This window comes from Ptiloglossa arizonensis, chromosome 5 (assembly GCF_051014685.1).
Source record: "Ptiloglossa arizonensis isolate GNS036 chromosome 5, iyPtiAriz1_principal, whole genome shotgun sequence".
NCBI classification, from domain to species: domain Eukaryota; kingdom Metazoa; phylum Arthropoda; class Insecta; order Hymenoptera; family Colletidae; genus Ptiloglossa; species Ptiloglossa arizonensis.
This window is the reverse complement of record NC_135052.1, coordinates 10,027,894-10,046,429: the sequence shown is the minus strand read 5'-3', so window position 1 is coordinate 10,046,429 and position 18,536 is coordinate 10,027,894. Positions and strand designations below refer to the sequence as shown.

At 36.1% G+C, this 18,536-nt stretch overlaps 1 protein-coding gene across 11 annotated transcripts in view; it reads right to left on the bottom strand.

Moving 5' to 3' along the window:
* Window positions 1-18,536, bottom strand: part of LOC143146703 (hemicentin-1-like) — a 382,634-nt gene that overhangs the window by 67,069 nt on the left and 297,029 nt on the right. For all 11 annotated transcript variants that reach the window (XR_012992051.1, XR_012992055.1, XR_012992054.1 and 8 more), the window contains 7 exons: window positions 15,702-15,880; window positions 12,370-12,714; window positions 11,628-11,894; window positions 9,989-10,345; window positions 8,373-8,633; window positions 6,811-7,068; window positions 2,364-2,504 (listed from right to left, as the gene is read on the bottom strand). Coding sequence is in view for 6 of the 11 variants with exons in the window: in XM_076311234.1 (XP_076167349.1) it covers window positions 2,364-2,504; window positions 6,811-7,068; window positions 8,373-8,633; window positions 9,989-10,345; window positions 11,628-11,894; window positions 12,370-12,714; window positions 15,702-15,880 (1,808 nt within the window). In the remaining 5 variants the exon portion in view is untranslated. The remainder of the gene's footprint in view (window positions 1-2,363; window positions 2,505-6,810; window positions 7,069-8,372; window positions 8,634-9,988; window positions 10,346-11,627; window positions 11,895-12,369; window positions 12,715-15,701; window positions 15,881-18,536) is intronic.

Sequence of the window (18,536 nt, the reverse complement as noted above, 5' to 3'; positions counted from 1 at the left end):
GCTTCGCGAGTTCTTTTGTTTAACGTTGAACCAGAGTATTTACGATTCTCGGAGCTAGATCGTGTTTGTTTAAGGAGAAATAGTAGACACGAAATGATTGTTTAGCGAAGAGCCGATCGAAATACGCGTTTTATCGCGGTAGATGTGGAAATGGTAAAATCACGGTAACGATAAAATTTAATTGGAACATTACGCAAGTAAGGAAAATCCTTCTCGATAATTGCAAATACGGTTGGTATTATTTTGATATACGTCCACGAAGCAATTGACAAGATTTGCATGTTTCCTCGTCCTCGCAGCAACACAGCACAGGCTCGTATACTTAATAATTTTGTATATGTATATGTACTTGGTCTTTACATTCAAATGAGAAATTCGCATTGTCCATCTACTTTATACGATTACGTAACATAATAGACATGCTTCTTTTGTAACTAGCATGAACTATGCGATAATAACAACGCAAAATAATGTATGCAGTGCACGATTTATGCAATTCTGACTGCAGTCATCCGATCGTCGTGCAAAGTTTCGAATGTACGGATTATTTTATTAATTATACTCTCTGTAGATTCTCTATTGAGTGATTAATGTTCGAATATAATTTTCAGTATAATCTACTCGCGATGAGCGATTATTTAATATACCGAAACGTGTCGAACGCAATCTGTGAATTATTGTTGTTCGTAACGTTTACAATCGAAACTCGTTTTTCGAACCAGTGGAACACTCGAGAGAAGTTGTCTCGAACGATCGCAATAAAATGTAAACGTACGATGCACGATCGAGAAATTTTGTAAAATATTCATAAATTTCAAGATACGTTGAATCGCTCGTCCTTGACGATTGAAACATTATCGCGACGCGAGTGATCGTTTCGATGTCTGCAGCCAGTTTCAATGACAGTAAATGTATTTTCACAAACGCACGATGTCTCGGTATATTGTAAACTCGTTATCCTTTTAGCGAACTAGCAAATTTCTTCGTTTCTGTGCGATAACGCTACTCGAAGTACTCGAATGCACGACAAAAAGTTCGTTTATCGGCTTCGATTTAACGTTTCTTTCGAATATCGTACAGTTAACGTTAATTTCGTGTGAATTTGATCAAGCAACGCGATACGAAAATTACTATCGGTTATATCTCTGAGAATTTATCGTTAAAAGAAAACTCGTGGAGCAGTTCGAAACAACAAAAAAAAAAAAAATTCATTGGAAACTCGTAACTTTGACGCGGTGGTAATTCACTAAATCGTGTGAGTCGTAATCTTACGAATCTGTGTCGATCGCTGATGAATGGTGTTTTTCGGAATGGATTCAGTTGAGAATGGTGCGTGTAACACGTGACCTACTAAGGAACGTACTGCGTTGCGTTGCAGGAACTATTATTACGTCTTTCGTTTCTCAATCTCGACGATTACTGTTCTACCGATGTGGTCTATCGAATCTAACATCATATGAGGTGGAGCTACGACAAATATGCATTACATGCTCGCTCTCATTGAGGCCAACGAATGAAATCTACTTCATACCGTATATATTATTGAAATACATTGCTACGTTTACTTTACGAATTTTATATAATACGTGTAATCAGTTTTGTAAACCGTGTACGAGAGGATTTCTTGTAAAACTGGTTCTGTAAAAGTTTCATCGAGAACATTATTATTTAAATCACATATTTGGGTATCTAGTTTAAATCGATATTGTTATTTAGATCTAATTTAGTAATGTATGTATTGATCGATTGTCTAACTTCTAGATGAAAATTACGTAGTAAATGACTCCGGGTTCTCTCTGTTAACGCGATTACCAGATTGTTCAAATAATGCGTATTTATCGTAAAGCGTCATCGTGAAAGTAAATAATGTCGATGTTGTGTTTAATGTGTGTGAAGTATTCATTTAGGACAACACGACCGTTTTAATTTTAATTTGGACTTCTTCAAGAATTTAATCGGTTCGATGTTCCAATTAACTAAGCATGTACGTTTTAAACAAACCGCAAGTGAGCTAAGCGAATAATTTATTACGCGGTATTGAATAATTGCAAGTTCGTTCAAAAAGCAGCAGCAAGAAATAACACAATGCGGTTGTTAAATATTAACACCTCTCGAACTTCAATTATTTAACAATGGACAATTACGAGCGCTTCAGGCTACCTTTCCTTATTTTCCTTTCAATGTATAATTTCGTTAGTTTTCAGAGCCATAACAGTATCATTTAATTTTCGTAATATTTTTTAATCTCTGTGACGTCATCACAATATTGAAGAAAGTCCATTGGATAGCCTACGTCATGCGAATCGTTGTGAGTAGCAGATCACAATGAGAAATCACAGTGTATGGAATAGAATGTAACTTACATTTCATCTGAGTACGTTTGCGTCGGCAAACGATGAAGATCACTACGCAGATGATTATTATCACAAGTATGAGAACAACCGCAGTCACGATGACGATCAGAAGGAGATTTCCTTCCAATTGGTGCCACCAAGGAATATGACCTGAAACAAATATCGATTGAATAAGATTAATTTAATACTTTATATTTGGGAGAATCTTGCTTCGTTACGTCGATAAAAAAATCGAAACTAACTTCTTACTCGATTTATTCAAATATTTCTGTAATGAATAATTCATTAAATTTGTGACCGATTACCAGATCTTAACAATTGGAAGAAAATTTCCAAATTTATCGAAAAATATAACTGAAAATACTAGATGAGTTTGAGGCACAAATTTTATGATTACAAGAGTAGAAGAAACATTAGAAATATTTGAGAAATTCGAGCGTATTAAAATACTGTAATAGAAAATGTTCGAAATATTTAATTCGATACAATAGTTAGTTGGTAACTAGTTTCTCGTATAGTTTCAAAGTTTACGAACGATATTGTATAAATTTTAAATAAATCTTAAGAATTATTCTAATTTCTTTCATGTTATTGGAAAACGGTTGAAGTTTATTTTATGATGTAATTGGTAGATAACCATGCATCGATGCATTGAAGATGCATCGAAGTTTCCCGGAATATTTCAAACATGCGTGTATGGAGGTAGTCCTTCGCGAAGACCATGGTGTTTGGTTAGTTGTTAACGTAATCGTTTTATTAAATACTATTACAGAGTATTACGTGATTACTTTCGATTATTTCATACGAAAATTCTCTCATTCTCTGTTAGATATTTTACATAGCATAAATAGAGTACAATGTGTAGGATTGCTTATCAGCACTCAAAAGTGCACAGCTAAATTTTTTGCTTCGTCAAAATTCGTTTATTATATTCAACATAATAATTAGGGAAAAACTTACTTCTATGTCCATGGTGAGCTAAGAAGGAACAAAGAATTTAGCACGTTTGTTACGTATTTCGGTTAGTTGTATAAAAAACCTTCTGCCTATTAAATGCCAGCATTATATGACAAGTTGCGTGTAATTACGATGCTACGTTCAACGTTTCAGATGCCTAGGTTTCCTCAGTATTTTCTGCAACGAGACTTCGTCATATCTCGTCGATGTACTAAATTACAAGGTACACCGAAGCTATTTCTATGAAAATTTTAATAACATCCTCGGACAATGTTTAGACAGGATTTATTTAATCGGTCGGTTATTCATATTCTCTCGAGGATAGTTTCATTTTCCAGGGAAGAAATGATAATACTTAAGGAGTTGGAGGGTAAACGTCCCACTAGAGAGATTTTGAATTATTTTGTCTATGTGATTTATACGTGCTCTTTTCTTTCTCCCGAAGCGTCATATCGAGATAAACGTTTCACATTTGTCCAATATCACGGTGTAACCGAAAAAATTAATAAGAGGTCAAATTACGGTACGAAAATTTATGCAATATATTTCATTTTCCTTTCCTTTTTATTTAATTTACGAAAAGAAGCGTGTAAGAATTATATCGAACGTAGTCGTATAATGGTGATAATTATTTGTGTAATTATTTTGATATCAAGGAGAATAATTAGTTAATTTTATTGTAGGTTTGTACCAAATTTAGTTTAACTATTGAACGATTACAGTCTACTTATATAGAAAACGTTACACTTGAAATATTATGTGTAATATGAATTTAAATAAAATAACGTTTCTTGAATTGTTTCTTGAGTTGTTATCTATGCATTATAGAATTCTCATTTGATGTATTATAAGTTTTCATGTGCTATACTCGTAAACGTATCGAAAGTTCTGTTTGATTGAAAACTGTGACCGAATTGAAAGTCGATTATATTGGTTAGAAATATGTAAATGACAGTGCATCGTTGAAAATACCCATTTAGATTTAGCTTCACTTCGTCAAAGCTTTGTGTTTGTTATTAAAGTTGTTTAAAATTCACGTTACTAGGTATCTACATAAAACTCTAATAAAAGTATAACTTTTCCATTGCCACGATCCTTGTTCTATTTAACATTTACATAACATCTACATAGTATTAACGAATGAAATACGAATTTCAATTAAAAGGACTTTAAGTATCTTTGTATTTGACGAAAATTCGTATCATCCTCGTAATCTAATAAATGCGACGAGAAATTAATTATTTTATTACTGATTTAACGTTTAAAATAAATGAGAAATGCAAATCGACGATGAATCGAGTTCAGCCGAATAAATTGATGTTCCAAATTTGATACAAATTTCGATCATCGAAGGAAAATCTAATTTACGAACTTCAATTGCATTGGTTAAGTTGAATCCTTGATCCGATAAACAAGAGTATGTTTCACTTTAACTTCTTTAATCTACGATTATAGAGCAGGCAAAATTAAGTTCGATTTCGAAATTGCTTCGGTACAAAATTCTGGAACACGAAGAATTGTGTTTAAAATTTTATTCATAATGACGTGCAAAGTGCAACGTTCCGAATGATTAACTTTTACTCGAGAAGGATATTAAGTTCAAACAGCATTCTAATTGAGAGAATTAATTACCTGCACTAATTACTTCCCACCGAAATTATAAGACTGAGACTTTCTAAAAGCGTGAAATATTCATCTACGAAAATTCACCGAGTCCGACAAAATAGTAATTTTACTTTTTGCAATTTTAGAAAGTGTTTTTACTCGGAAATATGTTTGCGCGTCAAACAAAGGACGATTTAAATGAAATGTTTCTGCACTGTAAACTGAAATTTTATTTCAGTAATTTCAGTTGGTGTTATTTCAAGTGTCTAACTTTAAAACTTTCCAACACTAATTTTAATCTACAATTCTACGTAAAATGCGTATAAAAGTTAATAACTCGTTACAAAAGATCCTAATAACTCGAGATATTCATACTTTCGATCGATGAAACTGCAAAGTAGCTCAAAAAATTAGATTCCGGTTGAAATGTTAATACTTGTTTTTCATTCGTTTCTTCAGTGAAACGGAATTCTATGCAAAATAGGTACATTAACTCTCAAGTTTTTCGTTTAGTCGTATTAAACTTACTAGACAAATCCTTAATACTAAATGTGGTATATAATACACAACATTTTGGTAAGCATCGTTAGTTACAAATTCATACCTAATTCCTTTTATTCGAATAATTTTTCTATTTGTAATCGATTCGATCGTAAAAATTCTTGTACAGTGGGATTATAATAATTGAATGATAAATAATTTTTCAAAATTATTACTATAGTTATATACTCATTATTATATTGTCCTTGTTCATATTGATATTGCATCGATAATTTTTGCACAGAATCCTCGCGTATATTTAACGAGAACGATGGAAAGGAAATACTGCATAAATTATAGCGAAGAATAAAATATTAGCAAATACTGGCAATTTTTGAAAGTTTTTCGTTCCTCGATAACATTCACAAATTCGTTTTACTTTTCTTGGAGCGCGCAACATGAAAGGAAACTTTTGCTACTGTATATTCCGGGAACACCTCCAAGCTGCTTTCCGAGAGTTTTGGTTTCCTTAATCTCACGCTTTCAGACTCTTGTATTCGGATAATCTACGTTACACGCGAGTTATAGCCAGATGATGTGATACGAGAATTACGAGGGGAATGTAATATCAAACGACGAGGAACGAGTACACCGACGGAATTCGTTTAACGTAAAAATTTGCACCGCTAAGAAGCGAAATTTCTTCCATGATTAAATCGTAAGTTTTGAAATCGGTCCACGGACGTAATATACTTCGTTCGCATTATTACAACGACACTCGAGTCTAATAAATGATCAAAATCTTGTTTAACGTGCACTTGAAATAATATACAAGTATAATAAATGGACCAACAACGATACCAGTGATAAAAGTATCAAAATATAATAAGACGTAACAGCAAGTACGCAAAGAAGATAAAACTGTGATAAATGTACAAGGAAATTTTTTACGGTCGGATATTACACTGTAACGTCGCTTGTTCCATTTTATCTATTTTTTAATCGTTATTCATCGAAAAGTATACCAGTATTGATATTACTAGTCATCTGGTAAAATTTATCAAGGTATTTTTAAAAATTTCACGCTTTAATATATTACCCTAGTTTTCCCTTCGGGGAGAAATAGAACAATCCGAAGTTTTAATTGGGTTCAATGTCTAACCGATATTCCGACTGTTAGTTTTCTTTGTCGTTTTCTGTTCTTTTTCCGCGGAGGAGAGGAATCGGCGGATTGAATCCCTGAAACGGCCTGGATATCGATCGATTAAGCTACCCTAACCGACGACGAATTCTTTTCAGCTTCTTAGGAGATAACGTAACGTGTCCGTCGCTCTCAATGTCCCGATTAGATTATTTAAACACGGTCGAATTACATAATCGAAAGATGGTGAATATTATTTCTTTTCAAACGTACCTGGAACATCGCGCTCACAGGGACTGGAATAGCCAATCGAGTTGTTCGCAACGCAAACGTATGTCCGAAAATTTGTTACCGAAGTATCGAGTCGAATGTAGCTTTTTCCATTTCGCATCACGGCAATCTGTTCCAACGTGTCGTTGTCACTCTTCAAAGACCAAACGAAATCGTTCTCCTTTGGATTAGCTATCGCGGAGCACACCACGTAATCCTCGCCGTCTATTCGTTCCTTTTCCACGTGACATTCGGGCTTAACTGTGAAAATGAAAATGTTCGAGTTTCGTTGATTCTAGACGAATGTGACCCGCGTCACCCGAACATTGCAACATTGGGACATTTAATCATGAAATTGAAATTCGATTCACGAAACTGTGACTTGTACTCGGAATCATCACGGAGAGAGTTCACCGTGTCTTTTTAGTATCGTACTTTTGGAATCTTGATAATCGAACGATTTACAAGTTGCTCGTAAATGGGTAAGAAAATGAACGATCTTTGATAGTTTTATAATCGAACTGTATCGAAACCGTGTTTGTATCACTGTTCCGCGGACCGAATATTCTTCGCGAACGAATATTGAAATTCCAAGATCGGTTTCATTTGTACAGTGAAATTAAATTTGAAACTAATAACCCGATGAAAAATTACAATGTGTAACACGTTAGCTGGAAGTGGCCGAGTAACGAGGGATAATGGTATGCATAGAGTCATAGTGGAAAGAATTAAGAGAATTATGGGAACGTAATTTCTGCTGGCAGTATAAATGCAAAGTTTATTCTATGTATTAAAATGCCTCCATGAAAATTATAACGCGTTATTCCTAGTGGAGAGAATTTTAAATTCGTAATTCGTAATCGCTGTTCCGTAACCCGGGCGAAAGTTCGTCGCGAATATTTCTTTCGTTGTTAATTTTTACGTTCGTGAAATTAATATCGGGTCGTTTCTTTGTACGTATGACGGTGTAAATATGAATTTTAATTTTGAAATTATGTTTCCTCGCGACCATCCTATCCGAAGCAAATATCGAGCGATCTTTTTCAACGAGGCTAGAATGTTCCTTCGAGTATTAATATTCGACACTTTCAGAAAAAAAAAAGAAAAATAAAAAAATATGCTACGACCTCGAGAAGGTTGGAAGCCACTCTTCCGACTGATTATTCTCTTGAAACATGTCAAAGTAATTAAACCCTGTTAATACTTGACACTTTTATAAAAAAGAAAGTGTGCTACGACCTCGAGAAGGTTAGGAGCCACTCTTCCGACTGATTATTCCCTTTAAACATGTCAAAGTAATTAAACCCTAATTAAGAACCATACCCTTATTAATTGCATCCGGGAAGGAACAACGTCGTTAACGGAGATAAAGGGAAACGACCGTTGAAAATGATTCGGTTTTGGATAATGCTCTATTTATCAACGAAACGTTTCTTCTCGTCGAAAAGATCGCTCTCCTACCCACGAAATATTCCGCTTTAGAAGATTTACATTTGTTTCTCGATATTTGAGCAACGCTCGAAACGACTCGGAGTCTTTTTGGCGGGAAATGTTTCTTTACTTACATTGAACATTCATGACCATGGAAATGTTCCTGCTTCCGTGGCGGTTCGATGCCTCGCAGTAGTAAGTTCCGCTGCTACGTCGTGGTACCGGTACTTTTAAATCGAGAACACGACCTTCGACGATGATGTCCGTGGACCCTTCTCGAAACCAACGGAACGTGGGCTCCGGATGTGCCTTCGCGTTGCAGTTCACCGTTTCCGGTATCGTGTCGACGGTGACGTTTACTATTTTCTTCGAGATCGTCATATTTTCCGGGGGAACTTTCGAGAAAAATTTACCATCTAAAGTGGCCGTAACCTGTCGTTTGCATATTTGTTCGAGGAGATTTACGAACGGATTAAAATTGATTAAAAATTGGTGGAGGAAATTACCGTGGAGCATCCACGGTCCGAAGAGAGGCTTAAACGTACATGTAATGGAACGTCGATTGTTTTACGTATCGGGAAAAGTAATTTAAGTGAAATGAAAAAAAAAAAAAAATGAAAAAGAACGCGCAAAGAGTACTAATTAAAAATCGATTCTTTTTTTTTTTCAAAAGAATTTTAATGTTCGGTACCGGCTTTGTTTCCAATACCACGAGTGCTTGGAAAATAATTAAACTCTTCGTGCCCATTGTATTGTTTTCCATAAACATCGATTTCGAACAATTTATACCGTTACTGCAATATCAACCGCGTGCTTTCTTTTCATGGATTATTCCCTACGGTTGGTGGTACGTTGCTTGCATAATCATGCGCAGAGTCGATTTTTCAATGCAATCGTCGAAGAGTTACAAAGAGCGGGCTTCATTTTTGTTGTCGTTGTACTTTTATTAACATTTTTCAACCGATGCGTATCGAAAACAAAAAAGAGACGAAGTAATAGCTCGTTGTGCCTATAGATACGAGCGCGAAGAGATCGAACGAGATCATTTTTACGTCGATCGAAATTCCAAATATTAAACTCGTACGTAATGCAGTATCCACTCTACGGATAATTAAACCTCGCTATTTCAATTATCTCGAGAAGTTTCGATTTTTCGTTCCCAGGAAACGATCCTTTCCCAGATACCGATAAAATCACTCGTCAACGATCATTGAAATTATTATACACCTCGTTACATCCCCGGGAAAGTATTACAAATATCTTCGCGACACTTTCCCGATAAAAATGAATCCGAAAACACGATACCAATTTCGATTTACAATTATTCGCACGTTGTTCGACTAATTTTCGAAAAAGTTCACTCGACCGTATTAAAAACTGTTCCGAAGGTGGTCGTGTTTGGGCTCGTTTTTACCGGGAGAATCTCAGCGATTTATCGACGACGCTCTCGTCAGATTACGAAGAAAGGTGGAAAAAAAATGTTCGTTTCGTCATCGATCGATATTCGAACTATACGCGAGTCTCCGGGGATTCTCAGTTACTCTCGAGCCGAGTAGACGTAAACAGCGGTAGGGGGTGATTTCGATTCGGTTAACCCCGGAAAAATCGTTTCGGTTATCCAGGGGATATCGTAATTCGCGAGCACTCGAACGTAGACGATTTAATGGAACGCGTAAAACGATCCAGAGCCCTTCATTAGTCAGTCTGTCGTTCAAGCAACCCCGTGCTGCTCAGAATCAAGAGGACTTACATTCCACGTGAAAGTGAGTGCTGCTCTTCACCCCGGGACCGATCCCGTTGCTGCTGCTCTCGCAAGTGAATTCCACGTTGTCTTCGAATCTGTCGAGTTGACCACCCGACCAGGCGGTCAAGTTCCAAACCAGGGTCGACTGGATGCTCTCGAAGTCGTTCGTTCGTGGATCGGGCGGATGATAAACGTTCGACACGTAGTATCGGCTTGTTTTCGAGAAATCCATAGGAATGTCGCCCTTCAGCCAGGAAATATTGCAAATGGGCGCGCACTCGACCCAGCACATGATACTAACGTTCGGTGAATTGTACACGTAGCCGTGATAAGGGCTCAGTTTCTTGATAAACGCAGGCGCCGCTATTGACAATCAAAGAACAAGTTCAACCGCGTTCCAAAACCGACGCCATTGTTACCGCCGGTTCGAACAGATAAGGACGTAGCGAACGTTGCGAAACTCGCGAAATTTTCTATCCGTGAACAACACCACGGTCGTGGACGTCTTTGTTCGGAATTTGTTGTCTCGAAATCGTCCGTTTCGTCGACAGTGTCGACAAAGATGATTTTTTACCACGTTCACATCTTTACAATGGGTACACTAATTTCTGATTTCCAATATTCTGCTTTCCTGATTTCTAATATTCTGCTTTTCTGATTTCCAATATTCTGCTTTTCTGATTTCTAATATTCTGCTTTTCTGATTTCTAATATTCTGCTTTTCTGATTTCCAATATTCTGCTTTTCTGATTTTTAATATTCTGCTTTTCTGATTTCTAATATTCTAGGACTTGGACAATTCTACGGGAGGTTTCAGATTGGATTCAAACGATCGTGTTTAAAAATGACGAATATTGCAATGAAATTCTTAAACCGGGTAAAGTAAGGAAGATCGAGAAGAGTCTTTTCTCAAGACACTGTTTCTCGATTTTTAATATTTGAGTATTTTCATACATCGATTCTAAGATATTAGAATTAAGATTTGAGCAATCGTACGGGACGTTCTGGATCGAGTATCAAGACCGAGTATCCGTTTAAGGGAACTGTTACGTTTGAAAATTTAGAAACGGTGATCTTTCCACGACCGTGGTTCTCTCCTCTGTGCAACTTTTGGTGTTACTGTTCTGTTAGTTCAAATGTAGGGGAGATATTTGTGTGTATACTTTAAGCGCTTGCCACCCTGGTGAGTATACGCAATTAGGAGGACACGTCAAGCGGAACAAAAGAGTTTTATTAAACATCGCGTGTCTCTAACTTTCTCAGAGATGCGAAGAATTTTTCTCACAGGACCGTTTCGCTTTGGGCCGGTTACCCTTTTGATTAGAAAAGATGTTCAAACATTTTCTAATTACTTACACTCGTGAAACATTTTCCGATCACTTACAGTGCGCGTGGTTAAGTTTTTTTTTTTCAAACGATGATACGATTCCAACGACCGATACAATTGTTATCGTTACAATCCCAAGTTTTCGATCGTTTCGTTCGCGAGAATTTCCCGATCGAAAGTCATCCTCGGACTTCGGAGCGATTTAATATACTCACGGAACTATCGAAAACGTCCCCGAAGTTAACGTCACGCGGAAGACGTATCGCAGATTTATTCGTCCGGGAATTAGAAACTTTTTCAACTAACTTTACAACTCACCAGACACGTCGATAAACGTTGTTGCCGGGTCGCCGTCGCCCGCTTCATTGTAAGCGAGACAAGTAAAGTTCGCTTCAGTTTCCAAATTAACCGACTCGATGGTAAGGGTGGCATCGTTTTCATCCGGAAGTCTGTGAAGGCCTCGTAACCATTTGAAGCCAACTACCTTTGGTCGTCCTGGGTCCAGGACGAAGCACGTGATGGTCAACGCTCGCTTCTTTATTACCTGCCGAGGTTCGTACGAGATCGAAGCCGGGCCAGGTTTGTCTATCGTTTGCAACAGTAAGGAAATCGTAATTTTTACAGTTCTGATACAACGACAACCTCGTCTTCTGGTTCGATAACGCGACCAGATGGTTCAAAACTCGATCGATCTGCACAGTTTGTTGTTTGTTCGATAACGAGAAGACAGTTCCGAGGAAAGGGTGATCGGTTGCGTTTCGGTGCGTGATCCGAAGAACCTGATTACCGATATTACGATTCGTTGATAAATGATCTACAGAGGGTGGAGATATTTATTTTAGCAATCCAGAACGATTGAATATTCCAACGGGCTCTTCTCCAGTTTCGGTTCTCTGTTCGGGGTAACGTTCGCGAAACGCTAGCCGAGACTCGGTGTGTATACTCACCTGTGAATCCTTACAGGAGCAAAATAATTTAGATCAACGGACTGAAAAGTTTCTAGACGTGTAGCGGGCGGAAAAAAGATTGGATCAAGGAATTAAAAATTAAAAGAGCTCACAATGGACTATAACAGGCGCACTCGGGGAAAGTGGTCCCCAGCCGGCGTCGTTTCTGCCCTCGCAAGAGTAGTTCCCGTGAAAGGAACGTCCTACTGCTTCCAGCAGCAACTTGCTCGGATCGATATCGCAGAAAATTAAAGATTCCTCGGTCGTCGTGGTGGTCGCGGTGCTATTCCTCGTGCAATCCGGAAGTTCTTTCAGCAGGTCCCCGTCCAAATACCATCGGACGGCGGTCAGGCTTGCTGGATTTCCAGAAACAACTTCGCAGGTCAGAGAGACATTCAAACGGTCTGCTTCGTTCACGGGCGCCTCCGGATCCATTATCACTTCGACCACCGGTTTATCTATGGACAAACGAACAACGCGAGCATAAAGTAATCGATCGAGTCGTTGGACGAACGTGCCGCCATTTTTTCCACGATTTTTCCGAACGATGCACGGTAACACGCGTCGCCACCGAATCGTACGCGAACGAATCGATTCGTCGTTAAAAAATTCTGGTTGCTCTGGTAACTTGTTTTTCGATCCGTATCGAGACGCGCGACCTTTATCCACACGGTGAACAATTTTTTTTCACCGGGAGATGTATCGGTCAGCAGGTGAACTTTCTGTATTTTAAAAGTAAGCAGAGTGCGTTTTAACCTTTTCACCGCTGAATTAATCAGTGACGGGAAAAGCCGCCGCGTTGAATTCATTTCGGAATTTATTTTTTAATAATTATACTTTTAAATGCATGTAAAAATTAAACGGAGGGATAAAAAATCTTACGGCGTGGTCCACGGAAGCCGACAAGTTTACGTGCTCGGTGCGTTTTTTTTTTTTTTCATTTATATGTTTCGAGTAATATTCTCACCGAGCAGATAAAAGAGGTTCCGTTGGTAGAACTTGGTAGATAAAGAAACTCGTGAGTTTTAGCGCTTCTTATAAGAAGAAACGCTATACGTATAGAATAGTAAATAATACAATTGTATGAAATAGAAAATCACGAAGTGAATTATAGAAATCTTCGTATTTAACTACCGTTAAATAATTGATGTAATTGAAGTGAATCGTTATCGGTGAACCGATAGTGCTGACTCAACATTCTTATAAAAGAAAGTTAAAAATTGGCAAAGTATTCTTGGCGTCTTGACGTTAACCGGAAAATATTTTCTGCGGAATCTTTAATTCGAACAGTTGTGCATCAAATTTTGAAAATGATTCAATTGGTCAGTTCACGTGAATCACCCTGTACATTTCAAGGAGAACAGAATCGATTCCAGACAGTAGGGTAGCTCCTTTCTGTGCTACCTATAGGGTTATTTCGATGGTTAGAATTTCTCAATATTCCCGAGACTGAAAGTTTAATTTCATACCATTTCGAGACAACGGACAAATCATTTTCTATTTAATAAACAATCGTTAACGACGCGAAGAATTTAATACGGCATTGAACACGTAATTGTGAGGTTCACTTTTTCCACTTGGCCTACATTAAAAATAATTTTTCACTCGAATGGAACTGATCCATATTCAAGAAAGAACGTTCTACCTTTTTCTCTCTCTCTCTCTCTCTCCCTCTTCTCGGTCTTAAAGCTCATGTATCTTTTACGAGACACAGCGAGGCATAAAGATTTATGTTCGTGGTAAAATTATTCAAAATAAAACACACGTATTTTCCCAGCCGGTCGTTCGACGCGCGAAAGAAGAGTCCATTTACGCTACCTCTACCTGGATAAACACCGAAACAACGACAGCCGAAGATAGAGGCCAGCGAAGCACTCGAAGGAAACTTTCAAGAAGGATCCAATCAGCAGATTGGCTAGAACATTTTTTATCCGCGAGGTAATCAAGATTTCAGCAAGTTCAAAACAAAAGAATTCGGACACTGTCCGCAGAGTTTGCACAGGAACGAGGAGCAGGAAAAACAACAACGTGGGGTAGAAAAGTAAGGGCTGGCGAACTAATTTTCTGCGTTCGAATTCTCCACCACGCTTTCATGAATTATTTGTAGGAAATACAACACCCCCGAGCGGTATTAAGGCTGCAATTAGAATTTCATTGTATTGCCGTCAAGCTTACGGTGACGCGATGTTAACTTTCCGGAAAATGGAATGGTTGACCCACTAAACCAATAACCAACCGAGAGAAGCTCGTTTAATCCACGATGATACATTAACGCTTCCGCGAGGAGAACGAACCGTTTCGTTTTGATAAATCCTCCCGTTATTTTGCATTCTTCTTCTTCCTCTTCTTCTTTCTTTGGTTAAAACTTGGAAAATGAATATCGGAATTTATTCGTTACAGATTATTTTCAAACAGATTATTATATAATAATAAATCAAAATTTCACAAGATTTTACTATTTCTTGGAAATTGTTCAATGGTGTCATTATACTTGTATTAAATAATATAGAACGATACGATTTGTAGAAAATGTTTATTAATTATTGGTTTTTAAAAGTTGTACACCTGAAAAATTAATTTATATTAACGACGTTTCGATCGTAAAGTAGCAAAGTCATTTTTGGGTAGAAATAATAATAATTTTAAATTTAAATACGAATAAATAGAAAACAAGGTATAGAAAATGTAAGGATAAAATTTGTTAGAATTTATACGAGTTAAAGTTAAAGTTTTCTTATATATTTAGAAATATTCTCTAGATAAATTCTAATATTTGTATTTTTTTATTGAATATTTGTCGTTTTGATAGGGTCGTCGTCTATGTGTCTGTAATTAATCCTTTGATGTCCAATGTTGCTAATAGCCACATGCTGTACGGGACTCTATAAGGACTCCTCACCGACGGAGTTTATCGATTCAACGAGGTCGATTTAGATTTCAATTTTGCTAGCGATTCGTGGTGGTTACAAAGAAACTAATTTATAGCTGTATTAATTGCCTCGGACAGCTTTTAACCACTATTTTTTAAATACAAAAAAAACAAGGTTTGTGTTTATTAAAATATCGCCCGACGGAAGAGAAAATGGGAAAAATACTTTAAATTTTCAAGTAACTTTGAAATTGACTAACATTGACTAACTTGGGTCTACGTTACCAAAATAAGATATAAATCGAGACTTAACGAAGCATTTTCAATGCAGCATTTTTATAGAGAAATTTTTAATCGAATCTTCTCTGTACTTTTTTCAAAATTTCGATATTCGGTAAATGGAAAATTAATGAGAAATAAAAATAGTAAGATGGAAGAAGAATGAAAGATATTAGAATATTGAATATTTTGGTTCTGATACACAACGTTTTATATTAATCAACGGAGAAAGTTTATCAAGTGAGTTATGCAACAGTAATAAAGACGCTAGATCTCCATTAATTATCAAGTACTTACATAACACGGAGACTTCAACGATGTCCTCTGAGTCGGATAAACCAACACTATTATTTAGAATGCATCTGTAAAAGCCCGTGTCGGTAGGTGTTGCATTTTTCACAGTAAGGGCTGTTTGCTCCGTGGTACCACCATCGTAATGATCCTCGTTTAAAACTAATTCTTTTTCGTCTCGTAACCTAAGCAATCAAACCAAATAAACATATAGCACGTAATTCAACATTTTATTGTACATTGAATCATTTCTTTGACATTATTTAAAATCAACATCAATGTATTTACTTACATTGTGTTTTATATTGTTTGTACATAAAAAATGTTAATTAATCATAGGTATACAGTTATCTAACAATTAAAATTGTTACATTAATTGTATACAATAATAATTATAATAATATTAGAAGTATCAAATATAAGATTTGTGAATGGTAAAAGGAATATACAGAAATGCATAATATGCAAGATGCAATCATAATATTTTGTCTAAACTTACAAGTTTAAAAATTGAATAATTTTCAAGCTGTGATTTTATTTTGACCGTTATTAAGATTATTCTTCCTTGCAATAAACTTTTACAAACCATTTAAGTTTATACCTTTTAAGTATTGTCCTGTGTAAGACGATCCTAAAACCCGTAGCCGAATATTCATGTTTTAATAATTTCAAGGATTAAAAGATTTTACTTAAACGTACCCCCGTTCGTATCAAAGGAGATATTAAAAATTCTTCAAGCTAAGCTTTAGCTGTCTTATTATCTTCAGTTTGTTGGAATCAATCAAAACAGATAATACCACATCACCCTCAATTTTTACAAACAAATGCAAGTAGAAATAAAGAGTAATGGACAAACATGTTCACTAAATATATATACATATACAAACAAATTGATGTTTTACAAAATTGTCGGGAAGCTTAAATTTATTATTCAAGAGTATGCAATTTTTGTTGAAACAACTTTTTTCTGGGTCAACTCATTTTCGAAATATCGAGGTAAATGTGTTTTTCTCTTCCAGCTTTCAGAGCTGATTTCATCCCCTAGATATGGATAATAGTAGATAAAAATAATACGTGTCAAATATTTTTCTAAGAATGATATTTTACGTAAGTTCCATTAAAATCTAGAAAATTCGAAAACGATTGGGAAACTTTTATAAAGGTTGATGTTCGAAGAACATTGAATTTAATTCGGACTTCGAAACGATCAGAATTTCATATCAAAGTTAATAAACGACACACAAATGACAGAATTTCTTGCACGTTTGCAAATTCCTTGTACTCGCTCACAAAAACTGACCAAATTTTATACTTTTACTATTTTTCTATCCGACACTTTACGCAATTTTTATTTCGCAGTATATATTTTCTATCCGGACTGCTTTCGTTTTTTAAAGTGTCCACACAAATTGATGCTTTAGTTACTATCTCAGAAAATATTGTTTTTTTTTTTTAAAGTAATTATTTCCTTCAATTAAAACGGTATTAAGGGGATCCGTCGAAAAATATTGTGACGCGTAGGTCTCTATTAATTTCAAATGTGATCGTGTTGGTTTGTTTTTATCGGAGCGTGTTTCGTAATTTTTTCAACGAAATATTTTCTCGCGACGCTGACGCCGGGGATCGAATTCTCGCATGCGCCGTTATATGCATCAGCGTGAAATATGGTTTTTAGAGCGGGCTACAGAAATATATAATAAATCATCCCGATAGATTCACGCCTTTTTATTCGGACATTTCGAGTGCTGCTGTTGAGTGATGTACGCGGATACTTTAAATCCTTGCTATTCAAGTTTCTCCGATATGAGTATTGGTGGTATCATTTCATGCCACTTACATCGATAAGGAGATATTAAAGAAACAGTGGTATCGGTAATTATTTAAATAAACTTCAACGTACGATGTAATTTTTATAAAACGATGATCACAATTGGTTTCGAACTCTGAGAAGATACGAATTCCGATTAAAAGTAGTCACAGAAATAAAAAAGAACAGGAATTCTGTTAACGTGAAGTGTATACTGTTAATGAAACTTGCACAAAATGAAAACAAACTACCGATCGTGTGAAACGATATACAATATTTTTTGTAATTCCTGCATATGCATTGGAAATATGTTCTGAATATTTATTAACAGTTCACGCTATATTTATCGTTACTTCGAATGCATATGGAACGCACCTAGAATATTTTCGGGATTGTGAAATTGTATAGTGCGTTTCTAGTTTTCTATGCATTTAATCGCATTTGTAACATGTATAAGAGTATTGGGAAGCTTTTCATCGAGAAATCGTACAAATTGAAACTCTTTTTCCCTAATGGTTGTTACGGTATAAATTGCTAACAGAATGTGTTATTTGAAAAGATATTTAAAAAAATAAAACTCGAATATTTTTTTGCTAGTCATCTGCAAAGCTCAAAGAACAATGCACGTTCGTTTTAAATATTTCTCAACACCTTTTGTAATGTAAGTGTTATGTATTAGGTACAAACAAAATGTGTATGGCCATGGTGTAAGGAAAAAAAATCCTCTTATAAAGATATCTTTCTGAAGAGTCACTTTATTTATTTTTCATACAGTTAAAGAATTTTCTCCGATAAATACGAAAAATTATAGCAACGAATCACGATGTTGCGGTTGGACCAATTGTATTTCTTGGACAAGTGAATACTTTTGGAAAGTTTCGTTCAAATTCGCGATATTCGCTAGCCAGTGATCTGTTTCCTGTAAGTGAGTCACGGTTAGAAAAGTTTGAGAAACACTGCTCTAGTGGTAAAAGTATGGTTGGGTTAAGGGAGTGATGTGACTCGAACTTCAATGGAAACACATGGCTCTTTTT